The 19698-nt window shown below is 38.0% G+C and overlaps 2 protein-coding genes and 1 pseudogene across 2 annotated transcripts in view; 1 reads left to right on the top strand and 2 right to left on the bottom strand.

Moving 5' to 3' along the window:
• HIBADH (3-hydroxyisobutyrate dehydrogenase) overlaps positions 1-19698 on the bottom strand; it is a 112579-nt gene that overhangs the window by 50606 nt on the left and 42275 nt on the right. The gene's annotated exons all lie outside the window — the stretch shown is intronic.
• Positions 4051-4148, bottom strand: LOC129502989 (U6 spliceosomal RNA; annotated as a pseudogene).
• Positions 16466-18217, top strand: LOC129502861 (selenide, water dikinase 1-like). The gene has a single exon (XM_055314702.1). The coding sequence runs from the start codon at positions 16562-16564 to the stop codon at positions 17738-17740; it is 1179 nt and encodes a 392-aa protein (XP_055170677.1). The 5' UTR covers positions 16466-16561; the 3' UTR covers positions 17741-18217.

The raw sequence follows: 19698 nt of genomic DNA on the forward strand, positions 1-19698 counted from the left end.
GAAATCAGAATGGAAGTGAAGAGGTTAGCTTCAGATAAACCCCTGTTGGTTCATCCAGGAACAGAAAGGCAGAGTATATATGTAGGCTAGTAGATGTGGTCATAGGATCCTATGGAAGTTCTTTCATAACTGTCTATCTTCTCTCCGAAAGTAAGAAGGAAGATCGTTAGCTGACATTGGGGAAGGTTACTAGCGGCTGAAAGAGAAAAAAGAAGGTATGAAATATTGTTTAGGTAATGGAAAGAGTGAATGGACTGTCAAGCAGTCTTAATGATCCACTTGAGATCAGTGATCATTAATTTACAAGAGAAACCAGGCCAACATGGTCATCCATTTACTCCACCATGTTCAGCTACTCAAGGGCAGGTACAGGGCAAATGAATAGCTGGATTTGCTCAGGGTGGGTCTAATTCAATAGAAGGAAAGAGGAACAAAAGAGAGCTGTTTATGTATAATCATAGACCACGGAACATAAACTGATAGGAAAGGAAGTGGAGACATGAGGACAGGGATAAAAGAAGACACTTTTATTATTCTGCTTCAGTTCTCACTCCTTGGGCACTGTCATTAACTATACTGCTTATCCTTTTAACACCTGAAATTCCCTTCTTTTAAAATACTCAATTCTTTTTCTTTTACAAAAGGTAGCTTGATTACTTTTGTTCAGGAATGACCAAACATAGCCTAAAATCATAGTTTCTTTTATATTTCAGGACAATTTAGTATTTGCGGGTCTTTCAGCATTTAAAGACGAAGACCTGAATATCATTTTTCTACTTTCATAAAAAAGAAAGGAGATTCTATTATAAATAGAAATCTGGAGACAGACCAATTCAAACAGATTTGACCTTTCATGGTTTCCTTGATAAAGGCAAATCCTCTAGAAGAAATACAGTACTTGACTTTGTCTCCAACTTTATTTTTAGTGAAGTACATTTGAGAGATGAAAGGTACTTGTTTCCTCTCTTTGGATACAATTAGTGTTTGAGCTTAGGGGTCAAAAATACTTACTGCTAGGATTTAGGATTTAGAGGCAATCTCTTTCTCTCTCTCTCTTTTTGAGAAAGAATGTTTAGGATTTTTAAAAAAAATTTGACAGAGAGAGGGAATGCACATAAGCAGGGGGAGCAGCAGGCAGAGAGAGAGGGAGAAGCAGGCTTCCACACAGCAGGGAGCCCGATGAAGGGCTCATCTCCCAGGACCCTGGGATCCTGACCTGAGCTGAAGGCAGACACCTAACTGACTGAGCCACCCAGGTGCCCTCAGAGTCTCTTTTGAACAGAACTATCATTTGACTATCTGTTCCTCAAATGGTAGGTAATCCATGCTTCTTTATTCTCTTTGAAACATCACTGTATGCCTTATGAGTCCATAATCTGTTTCTTACAATTGATATATAAAAACCTCTAAAAGTAAAAGACATATTCTTCACTCATTTTACAGCAAAATCTCACCTGAACTGAGGTGAGGTTATTTACAGTCTCCATTTATTCTGCTTAGTTTGAATATTCAATCATTTCACTGCAGAAATAATTAATGTGTCTGATTACAAGGGGCTGTCCTGGATTCTACTAGGGATGTTACATAATATATGGTAAACATATGGTTAGTATCTTTCTAAAAATCAAAAACAAAACTCACATGGCTCCAGGAGTTTCTGGCTTGGTCATAGAGTTAATAGTAATTCACTTCCACTTCCTGAATGATTATGATGTACCAGGCACTGTTTTATAAACGTTATTTTTTTAAAAGATTTTATTTAGTTATTTGGGACACCTGGGTGTCTCAGTGGCTGAGCGTCTGCCTTCAGCTCAGGGCATGATCCTGGGGGCCTGGGATGGAGTTCCACATTGGGCTCCCTGCAGGGGGCCTGCTTCTCCCTCTGCCTATGTCTCTGCCTCTCTCTGTGTATGTTTCATAAATAAATAAATAAAATCTTTTTCTTAAAAAAAGATTTTATTTACTTATTTGACAGAGAGAGAGAAAGAGCACAAGCAGGAAAAGAGGCAGAGGGAGGGGGAAAAAAAAAGCAGGATCCCTACTGAGCAGGGAGCCCAATGCAGGGTTCGATCCCAGGACCCCAAGATCATAACCTGAGCTGAAGGCAGCTGCTTAACCGATTGAACCACACAGGTACCCCTATATACGTTATTTTAATTTAACTGAACACTGAGGAATGAGTCTTTAAATCCCAGGGATGTTAGAATTTATGAACTTTAATCCAGTCTTTTCCCTACCTCAGAATCCATCCAGCTGCTCTGCCACAGTGAGGAGCTAAGCTAGCCATTCTGTGCTCATCTGGTAGTTTTCATTTCTCTTTAATTGGACATAGTATATTACATGTGTAAAACGCACAAACTTTAAGAGTCAGCCAGGCTTCGGTTTGAATTTGCTCTACCTCCACAAATAACTAAGACATGTTCCTTAACGTCTTTGTTCAATCTCTTCTACATAAACAAAATAAGGGGGGTTAGGGGAAATACTACTTACATCACAGGATTTTAAGTGAGAATCAAATGAGATAACGTCTGTAAAGCATTCAGCTACTTTGTTTTTTTTTTGTTTTTTAAAGATTTATTTATTTATTTATGATAGATATATATATATATATATATATAGAGAGAGAGAGAGAGAGGCAGAGACACAGGAGGAGGGAGAAGCAGGCTCCATGCTGGGAGCCTGACGTGGGACTCGATCCTGGGACTCCAGGATCGCGCCCTGGGCCAAAGGCAGGCGCCAAACCACTGAGCCACCCAGGGATCCCCAACAGTCAGCTACTTTGTAACAGTACCTGGCTGGGGACTTATTATGTAATTGTAGTTCATGAAAAAATAACTCTCCTTTACCTATCTCTACCAAAGGCAGGTGTATGATGCTGTTCACTTTCTAAATTACAGACGTTATTCCATAAAACTCTTTTTCACCGAAATAAAATGATATTCACATGATAAATGCTCTTGTTTTCAAAGGACCTTTATTTTGATTTCAAGAGCAGCTTTATTAGCCACTGAATGTCACAGATACATGGCTGGCATACAGAATCTTAGAGCTAAGACAGATGTTAGAAGAAGCATAAATACTGATCAACTATTATATCCCAGGAATATGACAACTCAATTCTTTCAACAAGCCTAACAGGTGGCTATTATTGTCCCAATTTTTAAAATAAGGGAGAAAATTTTCAATTTAAATAACTTGGACAACATCACAAAACTAGTAAAGAACAAGATGTCTTTGGGGCACTTGGCTGGCTCAGTCAGTAGAACATGCAACTCGATCTCAGGGCTGTAAGTTCAAGCCCCATGATAGGTATAGAGATCACTCAAAAATAAAATCTTAGAAAAAAAAGATGCCTTTATCAAGAGCCAGGAGGAAACAGTATCCATGATGCAGCCCTAACACTCTTAGAATAACATTTTTAAAACTTTTTCTATCTTCTCTCCCCAGAGAAAACTACTTAATACCTTAGTGTCAGAGAATACATTTGTAATAAACACAGTTTATATTTTTTTTTACAAAAATTGAATCATATTGTGTTATTGTCTCACAATCTCCTTTTCCTAACAAAACACCATAAAACTTTTTCATGTCAAATATTTATCATTTTGATTCATATTATGTAATTTAAATCCTGATTATTAATTCCCTCCTCGTGGGCATCAGGTTTTTCCTAGTCATCATTTTACATCAATGGTTCTTAAACTTTTTTTTCTTACATATTATTGAGGACCCCAAAGCTTTTGCTTATGTGGATTACATCTGTCAGTATTTATTATATTAGAAATTAAAACTAAGAAAATTTTAAAATATTCCTTAATTTACTCAAAAATAATAAACTCACTATATGTTACATGCTTTCATGAAAAATAAGCTTTTCCCCCCAAAAAAAGAATATTTACTGAGAAGAGTATCCTTGTCTGACAATTTTGCAAATCTCTTTAATTCTGGCTTAATAGAAAACCGCTAGATTTTCATACCAGCTTGAATACAAAGGCAGATTTATGTTGTTTTGGTTGAAATATATAAAGGAAAAGCTGATTTCATATGGGTATATAGTTGGCAAATGGAAGATTATATCATCCTTGCACAGGGGCCATGCTAATCTTCTCTGTATCGTTCCAATTTTAGTATATGTGCTGCTGAAGCAAGCAATGGAAGATTATTTTAATAACATTTTCAGACAATTGTGATTACCTTTGATATTAAATCAAACTTGACACGTGGTGGTTTATTAAAGACCAATTGCACATGTGTAATCTAAAATTGTTTTCAATGAACTTTTTTCAGTCTGTTACATTAAGATCTGTCTATTTTGCACTTTGAATGCATCTTTTACTCAGGTGTAATTCTGCAACATCATACAACGGTCTTTTAGAAAACAGTGGTTCAGTGAGTTATGCAGATGTTCCAAATTCCTAATATCACATATTAGGAATTCTTTATATAGCACATTCCTTAATAGTACAACAAATGTCATCGTAAGTCTTTGCCATTAGGAAGCTATCAGGCTCATAGCATCAGATACAAATTTTCAAAAATTCTAATTTTTGCTAAAAGATTCAATTTTATCATTGGCAACAAATACTTTTATCAGTTGCTTTCCTTGAAGTAACAGGCTCTTTGTTCTTTTTTCTATAAAATGTCTTGTCATAAATAAAAATGGTGTTCCACAAAAAAGTAGATACTTCAGCAGGGAAGTCGATCACAAAAGCACTTTTCCTCAAGATAACCACAGTACCTACTGTGGCAGAAGTGTTATATGCATACTTTCCATTTCATCACACAAAATATTAAAAAAACACATGTATGCAAAAGTCAAGATTTAATAAAATTAGTACATTTTATTGCTTCATCAAAGACCTTCTTAAGCGAAACTACATGTGTGTCACAATGAAGAACACACAATGTCTTGATTCATGCTAAGAGCTTATAGTTTTACTCACCATTCCATTTGCACTGTGAGTAATATTAGCATTATTATGAAAATAATGTTGACCTCATGGCCTCCCTGGAGGTCCACGGGAACACATGAGAGCCAGAGAACACATGAGGCTCGTGAGAGCATACTGACAACCAGTGTTCTCAACAATGCTAAAAGAACATTCAGATAGCTAAATCTTTATACACATTCTTAATTTGTGGGGATAAAGTCTAGAAAGTGGAATTACTAGAGGAGTAATTATTTATATACATGTTTCAAAGCTTTTGATGCATATAGCCAGACTGTTCTCTGAAGTGGCTGAAATAATTTACATCCCCAATAGCAGTCTATGCAGCTACATATTTCCCCTACCTTTATTAAAAACAGACTTTTGTATCTTCGCCAATTTGAAGGTTAAAAATGGTAACTCTTCTAGACTGTTCTTAATGTCATAAAGTCCAAGTTGCTCTAGTATGAACTACTTTGTTTCACCAGAATTTGGTTGCACTAAACGTAAGCTTAGGGCTTGTAACAGCAAGTTTCTCAATTTACTAGAAAATGCTTCTAAGTAGTTTTCCTATCCTTAAAAAGCTGTATTGTCTAGTTACATGATTTTTTTAGAGTAGGAATGTTATAAGACAGCAAAATTCTCAATTTAAGAACACAGATGTAAACTTTTTAATAGCAAGCATAAAGCTGGCCTTTTTCCCGTTTATTCTCATCTGAGAAGATGAGTGGTTATATAATTCCTCCACATAAATGCAGTCCACCTAGACACACTGACTTCATACCAGTTCACTTACTTTCTTTGTAGTTAATTCTTTAAACAGGTCATTTTTGCTTATGAGCAATAAATCCAAGATAAATTATTAAATTATCACTGATTTCCTAGAAAACAAATATGCCCTTATGACAAATATGAAAGAGGTAAAACATGCAAAGTAATATTGTTTTTCATCTTAACTAATGGTCAACATGAACTCTCAGGAAGGTGGCCAACCCGGTTTCAAGGTTTTAAGAATGTAATGTAATCCAGAATGACTACAGTCTAGAGCAAATGTGTTAAAAAAAAAAAAAGCCTACAGTCTTTGAAAATGAAGGGCATCACTCTGGGAAGTGTTAGCTTTGTGGATGTAACAGTGACCACCTCTACTTTCCTGGGACAGATTTCTTTAGCTTAACAACCCTCGCTGGTGACTTGTGACATTCTCCTGCCAGTCCCTGCAGGTCCAGTACCCTGACAGGCCATTATGAAAAGGCTCTCTAACAGGGCCACTGGCTGTCAGAAGCCACCAGCTGGCCTGCCACAGCCCTGCAGTCGCCAGGGTCCAGCTGCCAGTCTGGGCGGTGCTGTCCATGCTGAGCAACGTGCCACCCAGCTGCTGCATGGTCACGTCCATCTGGAGCTCTCTAGCTAGACAAATCTCTATGCCTGTCAGATCTCTTCAGCAGGCCTTGTTATGCAAATTCAATTACTCAAGTGTGCCCTATTACTGCTGGCTAACTGCTCCTAGAACCAATCTCACACTGACAGTCAGTTCACATTTTTTGCTCACCAAAAAGTACCTCATTTATTCTTGCTTTGCTATTCCCTTGTATCATTAAGCTGAACAGCCAAAGTCCACGGTATTCTAACCTCTCTGCAGTGGGCTACTGTTCTCCACAAAGAGCGCAGGGGAAAATTAATTACAAAAGAAAACCTTCTTATCAGACATGAAGTGGTATTAAAGCTGCAGCCTCCCTGCACTTGACAGAGATGATTTTACTACCAGAAATAGGAAATTTAAATCTTAATGATGGAAAGGAATACCTGGTATAACAAGTTATACTGGACCGAAAAAAATGAATTATTAGGAGAAAAATGCCATAGTAGTACTTTTACTAATACTCACTTTTAAATAAAAAGGGAAGTGACAAGAAATTTCAGGTAAAGTTCAAGCTGATGGCTCCCTGCCTTGTCTACAATTCCCACTCCCATGTGCCCCTCCCAAGCCATGCACTCCCTGCCTGTTCCTCCCTCCTCCCCACGTATCCTCTTCACCGCCTCCTTCAATTAAATTTCTTTCTCTTTTAATAACTCATCTGAGCCAACAAATAATTTGGAGATTATATGGGATATGAGTACTCAAGGCAATTAACCATTTCTAAATTCAGCTTAGGAGGAAAAGAATCCAACTAAATGTTTGCTTATGAATCATGCAATGATACAAACACCAACACAAATTTAGCAAAAACAGGTACTACAGGGTAAAGAATGATATTTGGACTCCATTCCCCAAGGAATGTTTCTAGCACAGGAATGTTTAGAATCTTTATTCTGAAAATAGTAATTCACTGCAGATTGCAAAAGTGAAAGAATGAAGACAGCTGGCCAGGCAAAAGCTAAATTTGAAACCTATTTCAGGGGATCCCTGGGTGGCGCAGCGGTTTGGCGCCTGCCTTTGGCCCAGGGCGCGATCCTGGAGACCCGGGATCGAATCCCACGTCGGGCTCCCGGTGCATGGAGCCTGCTTCTCCCTCTGCCTGTGTCTCTGCCTCTCTCTCTCTCTCTCTCTCTCTCTCTCTCTCTCTCTGTGACTATCATAAATAAATAAAAAATTAAAAAAAAAAAGAAACCTATTTCAGGTTTAAAGTCCGTAATACAAGGAAGGGAAATACTGGTTTTAGCTGGGTTGTTTTTTTTTTTTTTTTTTTTTTTGGTTTGCTTAATTTCCTAAACGAATCTGGAAATAAATAAGGGAAGGAGGTCCAAGGCAAGAAATATTGTTTAAAAAAATAATAATAATAAAAATTATATATATAGTACTGTGTGTGTGTGTGTGTATATATATATATATGCAGTATTTTTGCATTAGCATACATACATAGTATTTTTTAAAGTTATTTATTTTGAGAGAGAGCGCACAAGTAGGAGGCAGGGCAAAGGGAACCAGAGAAAAGGAATCCTTAAGCAGACTCCCTGCTGAGGGCGGAGCCCAACATGGGTTCAAGAACAAGGACCCCTAGATCATGACCCCAGCCAAAATTAAGAACCGGCCACTTAACCAACTGAGCCACCCATGCGCCCCCATGGTATTTTAAATACATATAAATATATAGTATAGTCAAATATACCACAAAATCATCTTATCTGATAATTTACTAATTTATGTTTCCTTAATTTTGCTTATAGAAATCACTAACAGTTCTTCAATTATATCCAAGGAATCAACACTCTAAAAGTATATTTTGTTATATTCTCTACTTATTTTTACTTTTTTATCCTGTTCTTGATCAAACAGGAAAAAGTGTGGTATCTTTATGCTTGCCCTTCCTTACACTCCTAAAATCAATAGTTTTTAAAAATTGCTTATCAGGGCACCTGGGCAGCTCAGTTGGTTAAATGTCTGTCTGCAGCTCAGGTCATGATCCCAGAGTCCTGGGATCGAGTCCTGCATTGGGCTTCCCACTTTTCAAGAAGCCTGCTTCTCCCTCTCCCTTGGTCTGCCACTCCCCCCTGCTTGTGCTCTCTGTCAAATAAATAAGTAAAATCTTAAAAAAAAACAAAAACAAATTAGGAACCATTCATATTTGTAAGAAATAATACCTATCTCACGGTAAGACTTTTTTTAATGTAGGAATGACAATATTAGGAAATAAGGCAATACTGAAAATGTGTTTTTATCTAATGAAATGTTTTTATCTGCATTTATATTTCTACTTATAAATGCAAATTAACAAAAAAAAGTGTAAGTCAAGCATATGTCTATTACATTTAGACATCACTAAAAAGCTTATACTTTAATTAGGAGAAACCTAAGATTTATTTTAATTGTTTAATTTTTATGGTGGTGACAGGGTTCAAAACACACTCTCCTAAAATATGGCGCCTTGCCATATGATGAAATTTGAGAAACTGCAGATGCAGAAACAACTCTCTGACCTTCCCTTTCTCCCTTGAAGTAGATCATAAGACCCTCAAGTGAGAGGTACCCTCCCTATACCTAGAGGAAAGGAACATCCTTATCTCCAAAGACAGAGGGACTCAGGGGGATCCCAATGAACAGGCCCTGCAAAGCTTCCCCCAGTTTACTATCCTCACCTGATACCCTCTGTCCTATCTATTTTCCCACTTTCTACTACTCTTCATCAACCTTGGTCCAAAAACAGCTTTAACCACTGGCAGAGGTGGATGTCTTCCTCCTTATGAAGACTCCCTATTACATAAAACTTGTATTAAGTAAACTTGTATGCTTTTCTCTTGTTAATCTGTCCTTTGTCAGTCTCATTTACTGACAAAAGAATCAGGGGAATAGAAGGAAAAAAATATTTTTTCCTCCCCTTCGGTGAATAAACATTTTTTCCAAATCTTTATATACAAAGTAGAAAATCAGTAACCAGGACTCATCCTTGAACTACTCTGCTAGAGTCTCAAATTTTTATCAACTGAGAACTTCATTTTTTTACCTTAATAATTCCAACAGTGATCTTAATAATAGGACTAATTAACACCACTGAGTACATACAATGGATCAAATACCTTTCTCTAAAGGCAAACCTATGAAGTAGGTATTACTAAGAATGTCCATTTTACAAATGAAGAAACTGAGGAACAGAGATGTTAAATAACTTCTCAAGATCATATGGCCAGTTTGCATCAGGGAAACTAGCTCTGAACTCCACTGCCTCCAATTTATTACAGAAACTAAGAGAAAACTGGAACTCAACCATGTAATGTGTAAGACAATCACCGTATTGTAAATATAGTCTTGGGAAATATGCTCCTGAATATAAATTAAACTGAAGACAGTTATGACAGCAGTTTTCTCTATGGTTCATTTCTGGAAATGAATGAACTTGCCCAAGTCTATACAACTAGTAAGCAACTTAAACTTGAGTTTTGAATCCAAATCCCATGATCCTTCATCACATCACACAGACTCTTCTCAAAGCTCTAAAAGTCCTGTTTTGCGAATCAGAGTTCTGATATGGTTTCAACATTCCCAAATAGTAATGTATATTTTTCCCCTCTCATTATGTTAGAACATTCTGGCAAAGTCGACCCTGAAGGTTTTTTGGTGAGAAAAAAAAAGGAAAGATAGAAATTGTACTATGTGATTTTCACAAAAAGCAAAAGCCTTAAAAATGGCATTACAGTAAGGACTATGCTCACACAGGAGATTCAATGGCCATCTTTTTACAGATCAGTGGCAGTTTTTGTCTTACATTATTTAAGCCTCAAAATAATCGACACATAGTATCAGTACTAAGATTCTAACCACTTGTAGTTATGCCTAAAAAAGTCAGAGAAATCAAATAATTTATCCAAAGCCACATAACAGATAGTGGGAACAATGAACTCAAATCTGTCTTCAGACTCCTAATATAAGTGCTTAAGTGCTCTTTTTACTATACCCAATTTGCTTTCATACTGTAATTACATACTTTGCTGCCCCAATAGTTAATCAGAATTTCCTTCCTATGTAATTCTGTCCACCCTTCAAAGCAAAAAATACTGGTCTCCAAATTTCTAAATCATCTGAATAGTTTCTTCTTGATTCTTTCAGAAGCATAAAGTGCAAATATAAAGGTTTCCCACAGAACGAAGTCAGCCAAAAACATACACAGTACTTCACAGACATCTGACTGATAGATTTTAAAAGGAACATCTGTTATTACTTAGCCACTACCCATCTGATCCCTTTAGAGCCCTACCTCTATCTACACCTCAGCTGTATAGTGTTCTGAAGGTATCTGTTAATTCCTTCAGAGTCCTAGATAAGGATCTCACTTAATTCTATAAACTAGAAATATCACTTTCTTCAAAGTCTGGTCATAATATTAGCACCTGGAATTAAAAAAGCACTTTCTTATCACATTGAGAGCATACTACCAGGAATGGCTAAGTAAAATTATATTTCCAGCTTTCAGTGAGGTAGCCTGGTAGTTTCAATCCCTAAATACCTCCTTCAAGGAACAGAGAAATGGTTAGTGGAGCAGAAAACATCTCAGGAAAGATTCTAATACTGCAAGAGAACCACATTAGTTTTTTTTTTTTAAGGGGCTTAAATGATAACACCATCATATTTTGGTATCAGATGGTCTCATCTAAGACTTCAATATTTATTTTTTTAAGACTTCAATATTTAATGTTAAGCTTAGCTTTCAGCTTTTTTAAACAGACACACAATATAAATTATATTAACTGAGTACAAGTCGCAATTTTCATTTAAAAACTTTTCAACAAATCTCAAGTCTCTCCCTGGAAGTAAATTTTAAGTTAGTGAGGACGTGAGCCCTCCTAGCTGAGTCCACTGCAAGTTCTGTCTCCAGTGAACAACACAGGTGATTTCATCATTTAGTTTTTATTATCTGCAAGCATTTGCCCAGGACACAATGTAAGGCATTTACAAAGATAGTATTTTTCTAAAAAGTACAACTAAATTTGCCTTCTGAAATTTAGGCTAACAACTGGCTTGTTAGCCTAGAAAAAGGGACGTTTTCTCTTTTTTTTTTTTTTTAAGATTTTATTTATTCATGAGAGACACAGAGGCATAGGCAGAGGGAGAAGCAGGAGCCCCACAATGAGCCCGATGCAGGACTCGAACCCAGGACCTTGGGATCACGCCCCAAGCCGAAGGCAGATGCTCAACCACTGAGCCACCCAGGAGTTCTGAAAAAGGGACATTTTCTAAATGGAGTCATAGGCTTCCCAAAACGAAATACACTGCTGCCATAATTTCTCATGCTATCCTTTCCTACCCGCCCCTGCTCCAATCTACATAAATGCTTTTCTGAATACAGTGATTCTGAAAGAGACTTCCTGTGTCTTGCCAATCCGGCTCATCTCATTTCTTGCCACTTCTCCCTTCCTTTACAACCAGAAACTTCAAAATCCAGAAATATCCAACTGCCAGAGTTCAGTAAAAACATTGTGCTGCTTCAGGTGTCTGCATCCCCGCATATGTTGTATTCCTGTGGCCTGAAAATAGGCCTCCTCTTCTCCCCTTGGCAAATTTCTATTTATCTTTTAAAATGTAATTTAGACCTCACCTATTCAAAAAAGTCAATCATGAGATGCCCTAAATAGATCAATAACTTCATTTTGAACATTGTGTATGTTACATTTAGTACCATGTGTTGCTTTATGAATATGCATCTGCCTCATCTAATACATGATGATGACCTTGAGGGCCCATTCATCTCTTTCCCAGCACTCAGCAAAGTACAGGAAACACAGGAGTTGCTCAATGAATGTTTGCTGGATGAAAGGATGTTGAAAAATAAAGAACAGAATATGATGAAAAGGGGGGATCCCTGGGTGGCGCAGCGGTTTGGCGCCTGCCTTTGGCCCAGGGCGCGATCCTGGAGACCCGGGATCAAATCCCACGTCAGGCTCCCGGTGCATGGAGCCTGCTTCTCCCTCTGCCTGTTTCTCTGCCTCTCTCTCTCTCTCTCTCTCTCTCTCTCTCTGTGACTATCATAAATAAATAAAAAAAAAATTTAAAAAAAAAAGAATATGATGAAAAGGGACTAGATGTTTAGTCAGGAAACAAAAAGAGAAAAGATAAGAAGAAATGGAGGACAAGGATAAAAACAATTTAAAAACCTATTGGGACCAACTTGGATATTTCTTATCCCAAAAGCTGTACCTCTACTTGGTTCCGTCCAAGGCAGGAATTATTCTTAGTGAATTTCACAGGTTGACTTTTAGTTCCTAAATCTAAAGTACTTTGAGGAAAACAACTGAACACACTATCATGTTACCACATTTCCTAAAGCCATGACTCTAGCTCAAGGTACCATCCTCACATGGTTGGCCTATTCCAACAGACTCCCAGTTAGTCTCCCAGCTTTTACCCTTTTACCCTCTTACAGAAAATCCAGATGTGATTATCCTGCCTCCCTGCTTAAAATATTCAATCAAGGCTTCCCACTGTTCTTAGTATAAAGAACAAAATGAGTAGCATGACGAAAAGGAGCTTGATAGGCCAGCCCAACTCTTTAGCCTCATCCAACACCACACTTCCCTTCAAATGTACCACCCTCTGTTTGGAACATTCTTCTCCTGTGCCTAGGTAGTTCATTCCCTCTTGAAGGTCACAAATCAATGGTTACTTTGTCCAATAAGACCTTCCTGACCTCTAGGAAAAATCTCCCCACCTACAGAATCCTTTAGCCCATCTTATCCCACTGCATCACAGTAACAAAAATACTGTATAGCTTTTTGTGGTAAAATTAGTATCTGTCTCCCCTCAACTAGATTATGAATTTCATTAGGGCAGGGATGGTTTCTATTCTGATTACTCACTTTCTAGTGCCAATGGAGTATCAGATCCATACCAAAAACATCTTAAATATTTGTTGAGGAAACAAATGAAAACACACATTAAAATTAAGAATCATGGGATATATCCTTAATCTCCCTTAAACCAAAAGCTACCATTGTGTTTATGATCAAATTCATTAAAGCATTCTCATTAATAACAGGAACATGACAGGCACACTTATTACTACTACTATTATTCAAAATTATTCTGGTAGTATCACCCAATGTAAGTAGTAAAGCAAGAAATACGAGATCTAAATTTAGAAAACCTGAGGCAAAATGATCATTTTTAGAACTGGAAAACCCAAGACAGCCAACTGAAAAACTACTAAAAACATAAGAAAATTCAAAAAGGAAGTTGAGTTCAAATTAATATGTAGAAATCAATATTTTTCATATTTATGAACAAGAATAGTTGGAATACTAAAAAAGAAAAAGAAAGGCCTCCATGTATACCAACAACAGTAAAGATAAAAGGACTTTGGAATAAACTGTACAAGGAATGCTTAGGATATACAAGAAGAAAACTTGAAAATCCTAGTAAGAGATATAAAAGATATCAAAAATGAGTAAATCTTACTCTTAGACTTGGTCTTGTAAATATACCAATTTTCTATAAATTAATCCATGAACCCAGTGTAATCTCAATCAAGATATTAATAGAATGTTTTGCAAGAAACATGATAAAATGACTCTCATGTCTATTTAGAACAATAAACAAGCAAAAGTAAAACCGGAAAATTCTGAGAGGGGAAAAAAGACCAATGAAAGACTATCTACCTTTCCCAGGTAGGATAGACAGGAAAATAAAGCAACAGAAAGTAGAAATGTCCTACTTAAGGAAAAATCAACAAGGAGATATCAATAGAAGAGTATGGAGAGCTCAGAATAGACCCAAATACACATGGGAATTGAGTGTATGAAATTAAAAGAGTCCCAGGTCCCCAGGATCATCCCCTGGGCCAAAGGAGGCTCTAAACTGCTGAGCCACCAGGGCTGCCCGCTAGATTGATTTAAAGAAAAAGTAATCTAGATCTTTACCCTCCTTCCCTCCACCATAATAAATCCTAAATGACTCAAAAATTTAATTTTAAAAAATGAAATCATTAAGCAAAAGAAAAATGTGTAAATCTTTTTTTAAATTTTATAATCTTGGAGAGACAAACAGGACATAAAAGTCAGAAGTCATAAAAAGTAAGACTGACAAATTCAGTGAGAGAAGAATTCAAAATTTCTATATTTCAAAAAGTACTATAAACAAAATGAATAAAGAAGAAATGACAAATTGGCCACAAATATTTGCAAGATATATATTTCCCCATATATACTCACACTCTGTAAAATATAAGAGCAGGAGTATAAATGTGGGTATGGGTATATGAGGGAGTATGTTTTCTCTCTGATTTATTCCCAGGCCTAGACTAGTACTTAGTACATAGTAGATAGTCAATAAATATTTGTTGAATAAGTGAATAAGCATTTGACACTAATACATATCAATTAGAAAAGATCAATGCCTATCAGTGCCCAGCAAATCCTAAGTACTCAACAAATATCCACCAAAGGAATGAATCCAATAAAAACATGTCCAAAGGATAGGAAGAAACAATTACTGGAACAAAAAAACAAAAACAAAAATAAATGGCCAGGAAACATTATTAAAATGCTCAAACTAAGGAGAACCTGGATGGCTCAATGGTTGAGGATTCACCTTTGGCTCAAATGGTAACCCCAGGATTCTGGGATCAAGTTCCACATCACACTCTTCTCATGCAGCCTGCTTCTCCCTCTGCCTATGTCTCTGCCTCTCTCTCTCTCTCATGAATAAATAAATAAAATCTTTAATAATAATAATAATAATAAAATGCTCAAACTCATAACTTGGAATTTTTAAAAAATGAAAGAAAGAAAATTAAAACCCTTATGCCATTTTTTAACTATCAGACTAGGAAAAAAAATATAAAGATAGTGTTGACAAGAGTATTAATAAATAGGTTCCTATACTGTTAATGGAAGATTTAACTTTGGTGAAAAACCTGGCAACATCAATCAAAATTTAAAATACACAAACTCTTTGACCCAGTAATTCCATTTCTTAGAATTTCTCTTAACACAAACTCTTTGACCCAGTAATTCCATTTCTTAGAATTTCTCTTACTGGGATGCCTGGGGGTGACTCAGCAGTGAGCATCTGCCTTTGGGGGGGGATGGGGGGATGGGGGGATCCTGGAGTTCCAGGATCTAGTCCCACATCAGGCTCTCTCCAGGGAGCCTGCTTCTCCCTCTGCCTGTGTCTCTGCCTTTCTCTCTGTGTCTCTCATGAATAAAAATAAATTTAAAAAAAAAAAAAAGAATTCTCTTACTGATAAATTCATGTATACTGTACATACATGAAAAGATCTATGTCCCAGAATATTCAGGGTAGCCTTTCTATAATAGCAGAAGTCTGTCCAGTTAATGGAATGCTTTATAATAATTAAAAAGTATAAAATAAATCTTTTCTATATCAAGACACATTAAACTACATTAAGTGAAAAAATAAGTTGCAAAAACCAATCCCATTTTTGTTTTTAAAAGTGTGCATATGCAAATACACATTAAAATCTTTTTAAAACATTTAGACATGGTCTTACTAGGAAATACAAAAGTTAAGAAGAAAAGGCGGACAAGTGTATTCATTTCATTAAAAAATTTTAAGGGGAAAAAAGCAAAGACAATGAAAATAAAGGAACGAGGAATAAAGTTACATAGAAGATTTTTTTAAACAGAGAAGTGGTAAGAAAACCTGATGGCCCTAGGAATCCAGAGTTATGATTCGTATCCTTATTTCCAAAAAGGATTCTGTGATAGTTTATGATACAAACACATGGACTGTAAGTGCTAAGAAGAGAGTGGGTCCTTCATGTTCACCATGTATTCCCAGTGCCTACTAGACAGTAATGACTAAGTAAGTATGTGACAAACTAAAACTACAAGTGAGAATGGAAACCATACAGAAACAGGGAAGGCTTGAAAAGGATGATGATTATTACTAGGTGCCAAAATCTAGTTCTGATTTCCTAGCAGCCTCAGTAAAAAGAAAAACTTGGTATCACAAGCCAATAATCTTCCAACAAGTACACAGGCTACCCCCCACTGTGGAAGGTGGTGCCAGAAGCACGCCCCCCCCCAACCAGAGGTATTTACATACTCTACCACAGGTGCTATAACCCTGGTCAGGGGAGGAGGAGGAGGGCACCAAGCGAACGGGTGGAGGTGGATCCGTAAAGAAACCAGCCGGCTAGGAGAGGGAGGGGAGGAGCCCAGCTGTGAAGTGTGTGTTCCCAAGAACCATGTCTACGTGGGAGTCCTTTAACCCGGAAAGTTATGAATTGGACAAGAGCTTCCGGCTAACCAGATTCACTGAACTGAAGGGCACCGGCTGCAAAGTGCCCCAAGATGTCCTGCAGAAATTGCTGGAATCCTTACAAGAGAATCACTTCCAAGAAGATGAGCAGTTTCTGGGAGCAGTTATGCCAAGGCTTGGCATTGGAATGGATACTTGCGTCATTCCTTTGAGGCATGGCGGTCTTTCTTTGGTTCAAACCACGGATTACATTTACCCCATCGTTGATGACCCTTACATGATGGGCAGGATAGCATGTGCCAATGTCCTCAGTGACCTCTACGCCATGGGGGTCACGGAATGTGACAAAATGCTGATGCTCCTTGGGATCAGTAATAAAATGACTGACAGGGAGAGGGATAAAGTGATGCCCCTAATTATACAGGGTTTTAAAGATGCAGCAGAGGAGGCAGGAACGTCTGTGACTCGTGGCCAAACGGTGTTAAACCCCTGGATTGTTCTAGGAGGAGTGGCTACGACTGTCTGCCAGCCCAATGAATTCATCATGCCAGATAACGCAGTCCCGGGGGATGTGCTGGTGCTGACGAAGCCCCTGGGGACGCAGGTGGCTGTGGCTGTGCACCAGTGGCTGGACATTCCTGAAAAATGGAATAAGATCAAGCTAGTGGTCACCCAAGAAGATGTAGAGTTGGCGTATCAGGAGGCGATGATGAACATGGCCAGGCTCAACAGAACAGCTGCGGGACTCATGCACACGTTCAATGCCCACGCCGCCACCGACATCACGGGCTTTGGGATTTTGGGGCACGCACAGAACCTAGCCAAGCAGCAGAGGAACGAGGTGTCCTTCGTGATTCACAACCTCCCTGTCCTGGCCAAGATGGCTGCTGTGAGCAAGGCCTGTGGAAACATGTTTAGCCTCATGCATGGGACCTGCCCAGAGACATCAGGAGGCCTCCTCATCTGTTTACCACGAGAGCAAGCCGCCTGGTTCTGTGCAGAGATCAAGTCTCCCAAATATGGGGAGGGCCACCAGGCATGGATTATTGGGATCATGGAGAAAGGCAACCGCACCGCCAGAATCATAGACAAGCCCCGGATCATCGAAGTTGCACTGCAGGTGGCCACTCAGAACGTGAACCCCACCCCGGGTGCCACCTCTTAATCTAGACCCAAGTAGCTATCTGGTTTTGTTTTTAAATAGAGCTATTTCTTTTTTCATCATTTCAATTAAAGACGATACACGACAACAAAAATCTCATTGTGTCTACACATCTGGTGACCTTAGGTCGATTTGTGAGTGGATGCAATTAATAAAATAAAATCCATTGCCTTTTTTTCCTGTTACATTAACTGAAGATGCACCTAATCTTGAGGCAGCTTCTGAGTTGAGAATTATATTGTTATCCAATACTGTTGATTCATTTTGAATCTTTAGACACTTATCTCTTGCCGCGTAGGCTCTTTCTAAAGGTGCTCCCCCGTGGTACAGACATTACCGGTCGTGGTGTCAGAGAGCAGTTGGTGTCTGTTCATTTCGTGCGTATTTATCATTATCAGTCTGGTCTTTTTTTAAGTGTCTTGGATGATATTCTGGAAAGATGGAAGTGGTAAGTGACACAGTGATATCCCCATAGTGAGAGGGTCAATGGTTCCTTCCAGCCTTTGCTTTGTAAAGCCCAGTCTTCTCAATTCGAGAGCATCTCTTCTGACCCAGGACACTTTCCCAGGAGAGCATTCAGTTAAACAAGGCAAGTGCTTAACTCTGCATGGAAAGCACTTGGAAGACAAAAAAGAAATTTAATTTCTTTTTTGGTAGGCTTCCTAATATTTACAATAATACCATTTAACTGTTTCCTTTATCGACAGCAAGAAAGGATACTTTTTGCCATGTAATTAGATGTTCTATAGTAAGACAAAGAATTGGCCTTCCGGAAGGGGGTTCATGTATGATACTCATTTACAATTCAATATATAATTAACTACACAAATAATTTTTAAATATAATCAATAATAAAGACTGTTCTGTGGATGGTAGTGTTTAATACATTTTATATTTTATATAGTGATTTCAGGCCTTTTGCTTTCTTAAAATCAGCAGTTATTTAGCTGAATTTTTAGCATTATTTTGTCCTTGGCGCCAGTACTTTGTGCACGCTTTTTGTGATCTGTGTTAAAAATCCGCATTGCCAACATCACAGCTCGAACTTAAACTTGCTATTCAAATAAATACTTAATTTTTTTTATTGCTCTTGTATAATCAGATGCCCCCTTTAGTATTATTTTAGAAGCATTGGGAGGGTTCTGGCTAAAAGTACAATTTATTGGGGAAAACTAGATTTTAGTTTTATAAAACTTTTAAGTCTTTCATGGGACCTATATTTTCTTGAATTAAATTTTGTAGTTCTAGAACAAATAGGCGATCTGAAAAGGTGTTTATCCGTGTTACTTAAGAACAGAGGCTTCCTTCTGTTGTAACCCACAAAAGCGAGAGGGACTGTGGTCATTAAGCACAAGTGCTGACTCCTTGAGTGTCCGCCTGAGAGAAACAGCACCCGGCCCACGAGCCTCCCAATGCCTCCTGCCTCCAGGCACCAAAGCCTGGACATCAGAGCCTGCCTGTCCTCCCCAAAGGAAGCGCCCCTTGGAGATGAAGCCCCAGAAGAGGCTCGGCTTGGATGCACCCTCCACGAGGAGCCAGAGGGCAGCCTTTCTGCAAGTGGGATTGGAACTCAAGCCATAAGTACGCTGTGCGGGACCCGACAGGCTGCTACGGAACTGACAGTAATTGGACATTTTATAGGGATTTATACACATGTTGGTCCTCAAAAGCGACAAACCAGTGCTCTACAAAATAAAATGTGTTGGAAACCTCTGAAAAAAAAAAAAAAAAAAAAAAAAAAACCCTGGTCAAAGACCTGGGTGCACTTCAGACACCACTGAGACCACCTAGTACTCCGATGATGGTTCACCACTTTTCTCCAACATTGGTGAAAAGAAGGGGTGCAAGACTGTGAGCCTCCTACTATCCTTCGCTAAGTTGCTTCTAACTATTAAAGCCAGGAATATATAAAAGCTAGAACATCAAAGATAAATGAGCTGGAAAAGGGAATTTCAGATTCA

This window comes from Nyctereutes procyonoides, unplaced genomic scaffold, assembly GCF_905146905.1.
Source record: "Nyctereutes procyonoides isolate TBG_1078 unplaced genomic scaffold, NYPRO_anot_genome, whole genome shotgun sequence".
NCBI classification, from domain to species: Eukaryota; Metazoa; Chordata; class Mammalia; order Carnivora; family Canidae; genus Nyctereutes; species Nyctereutes procyonoides.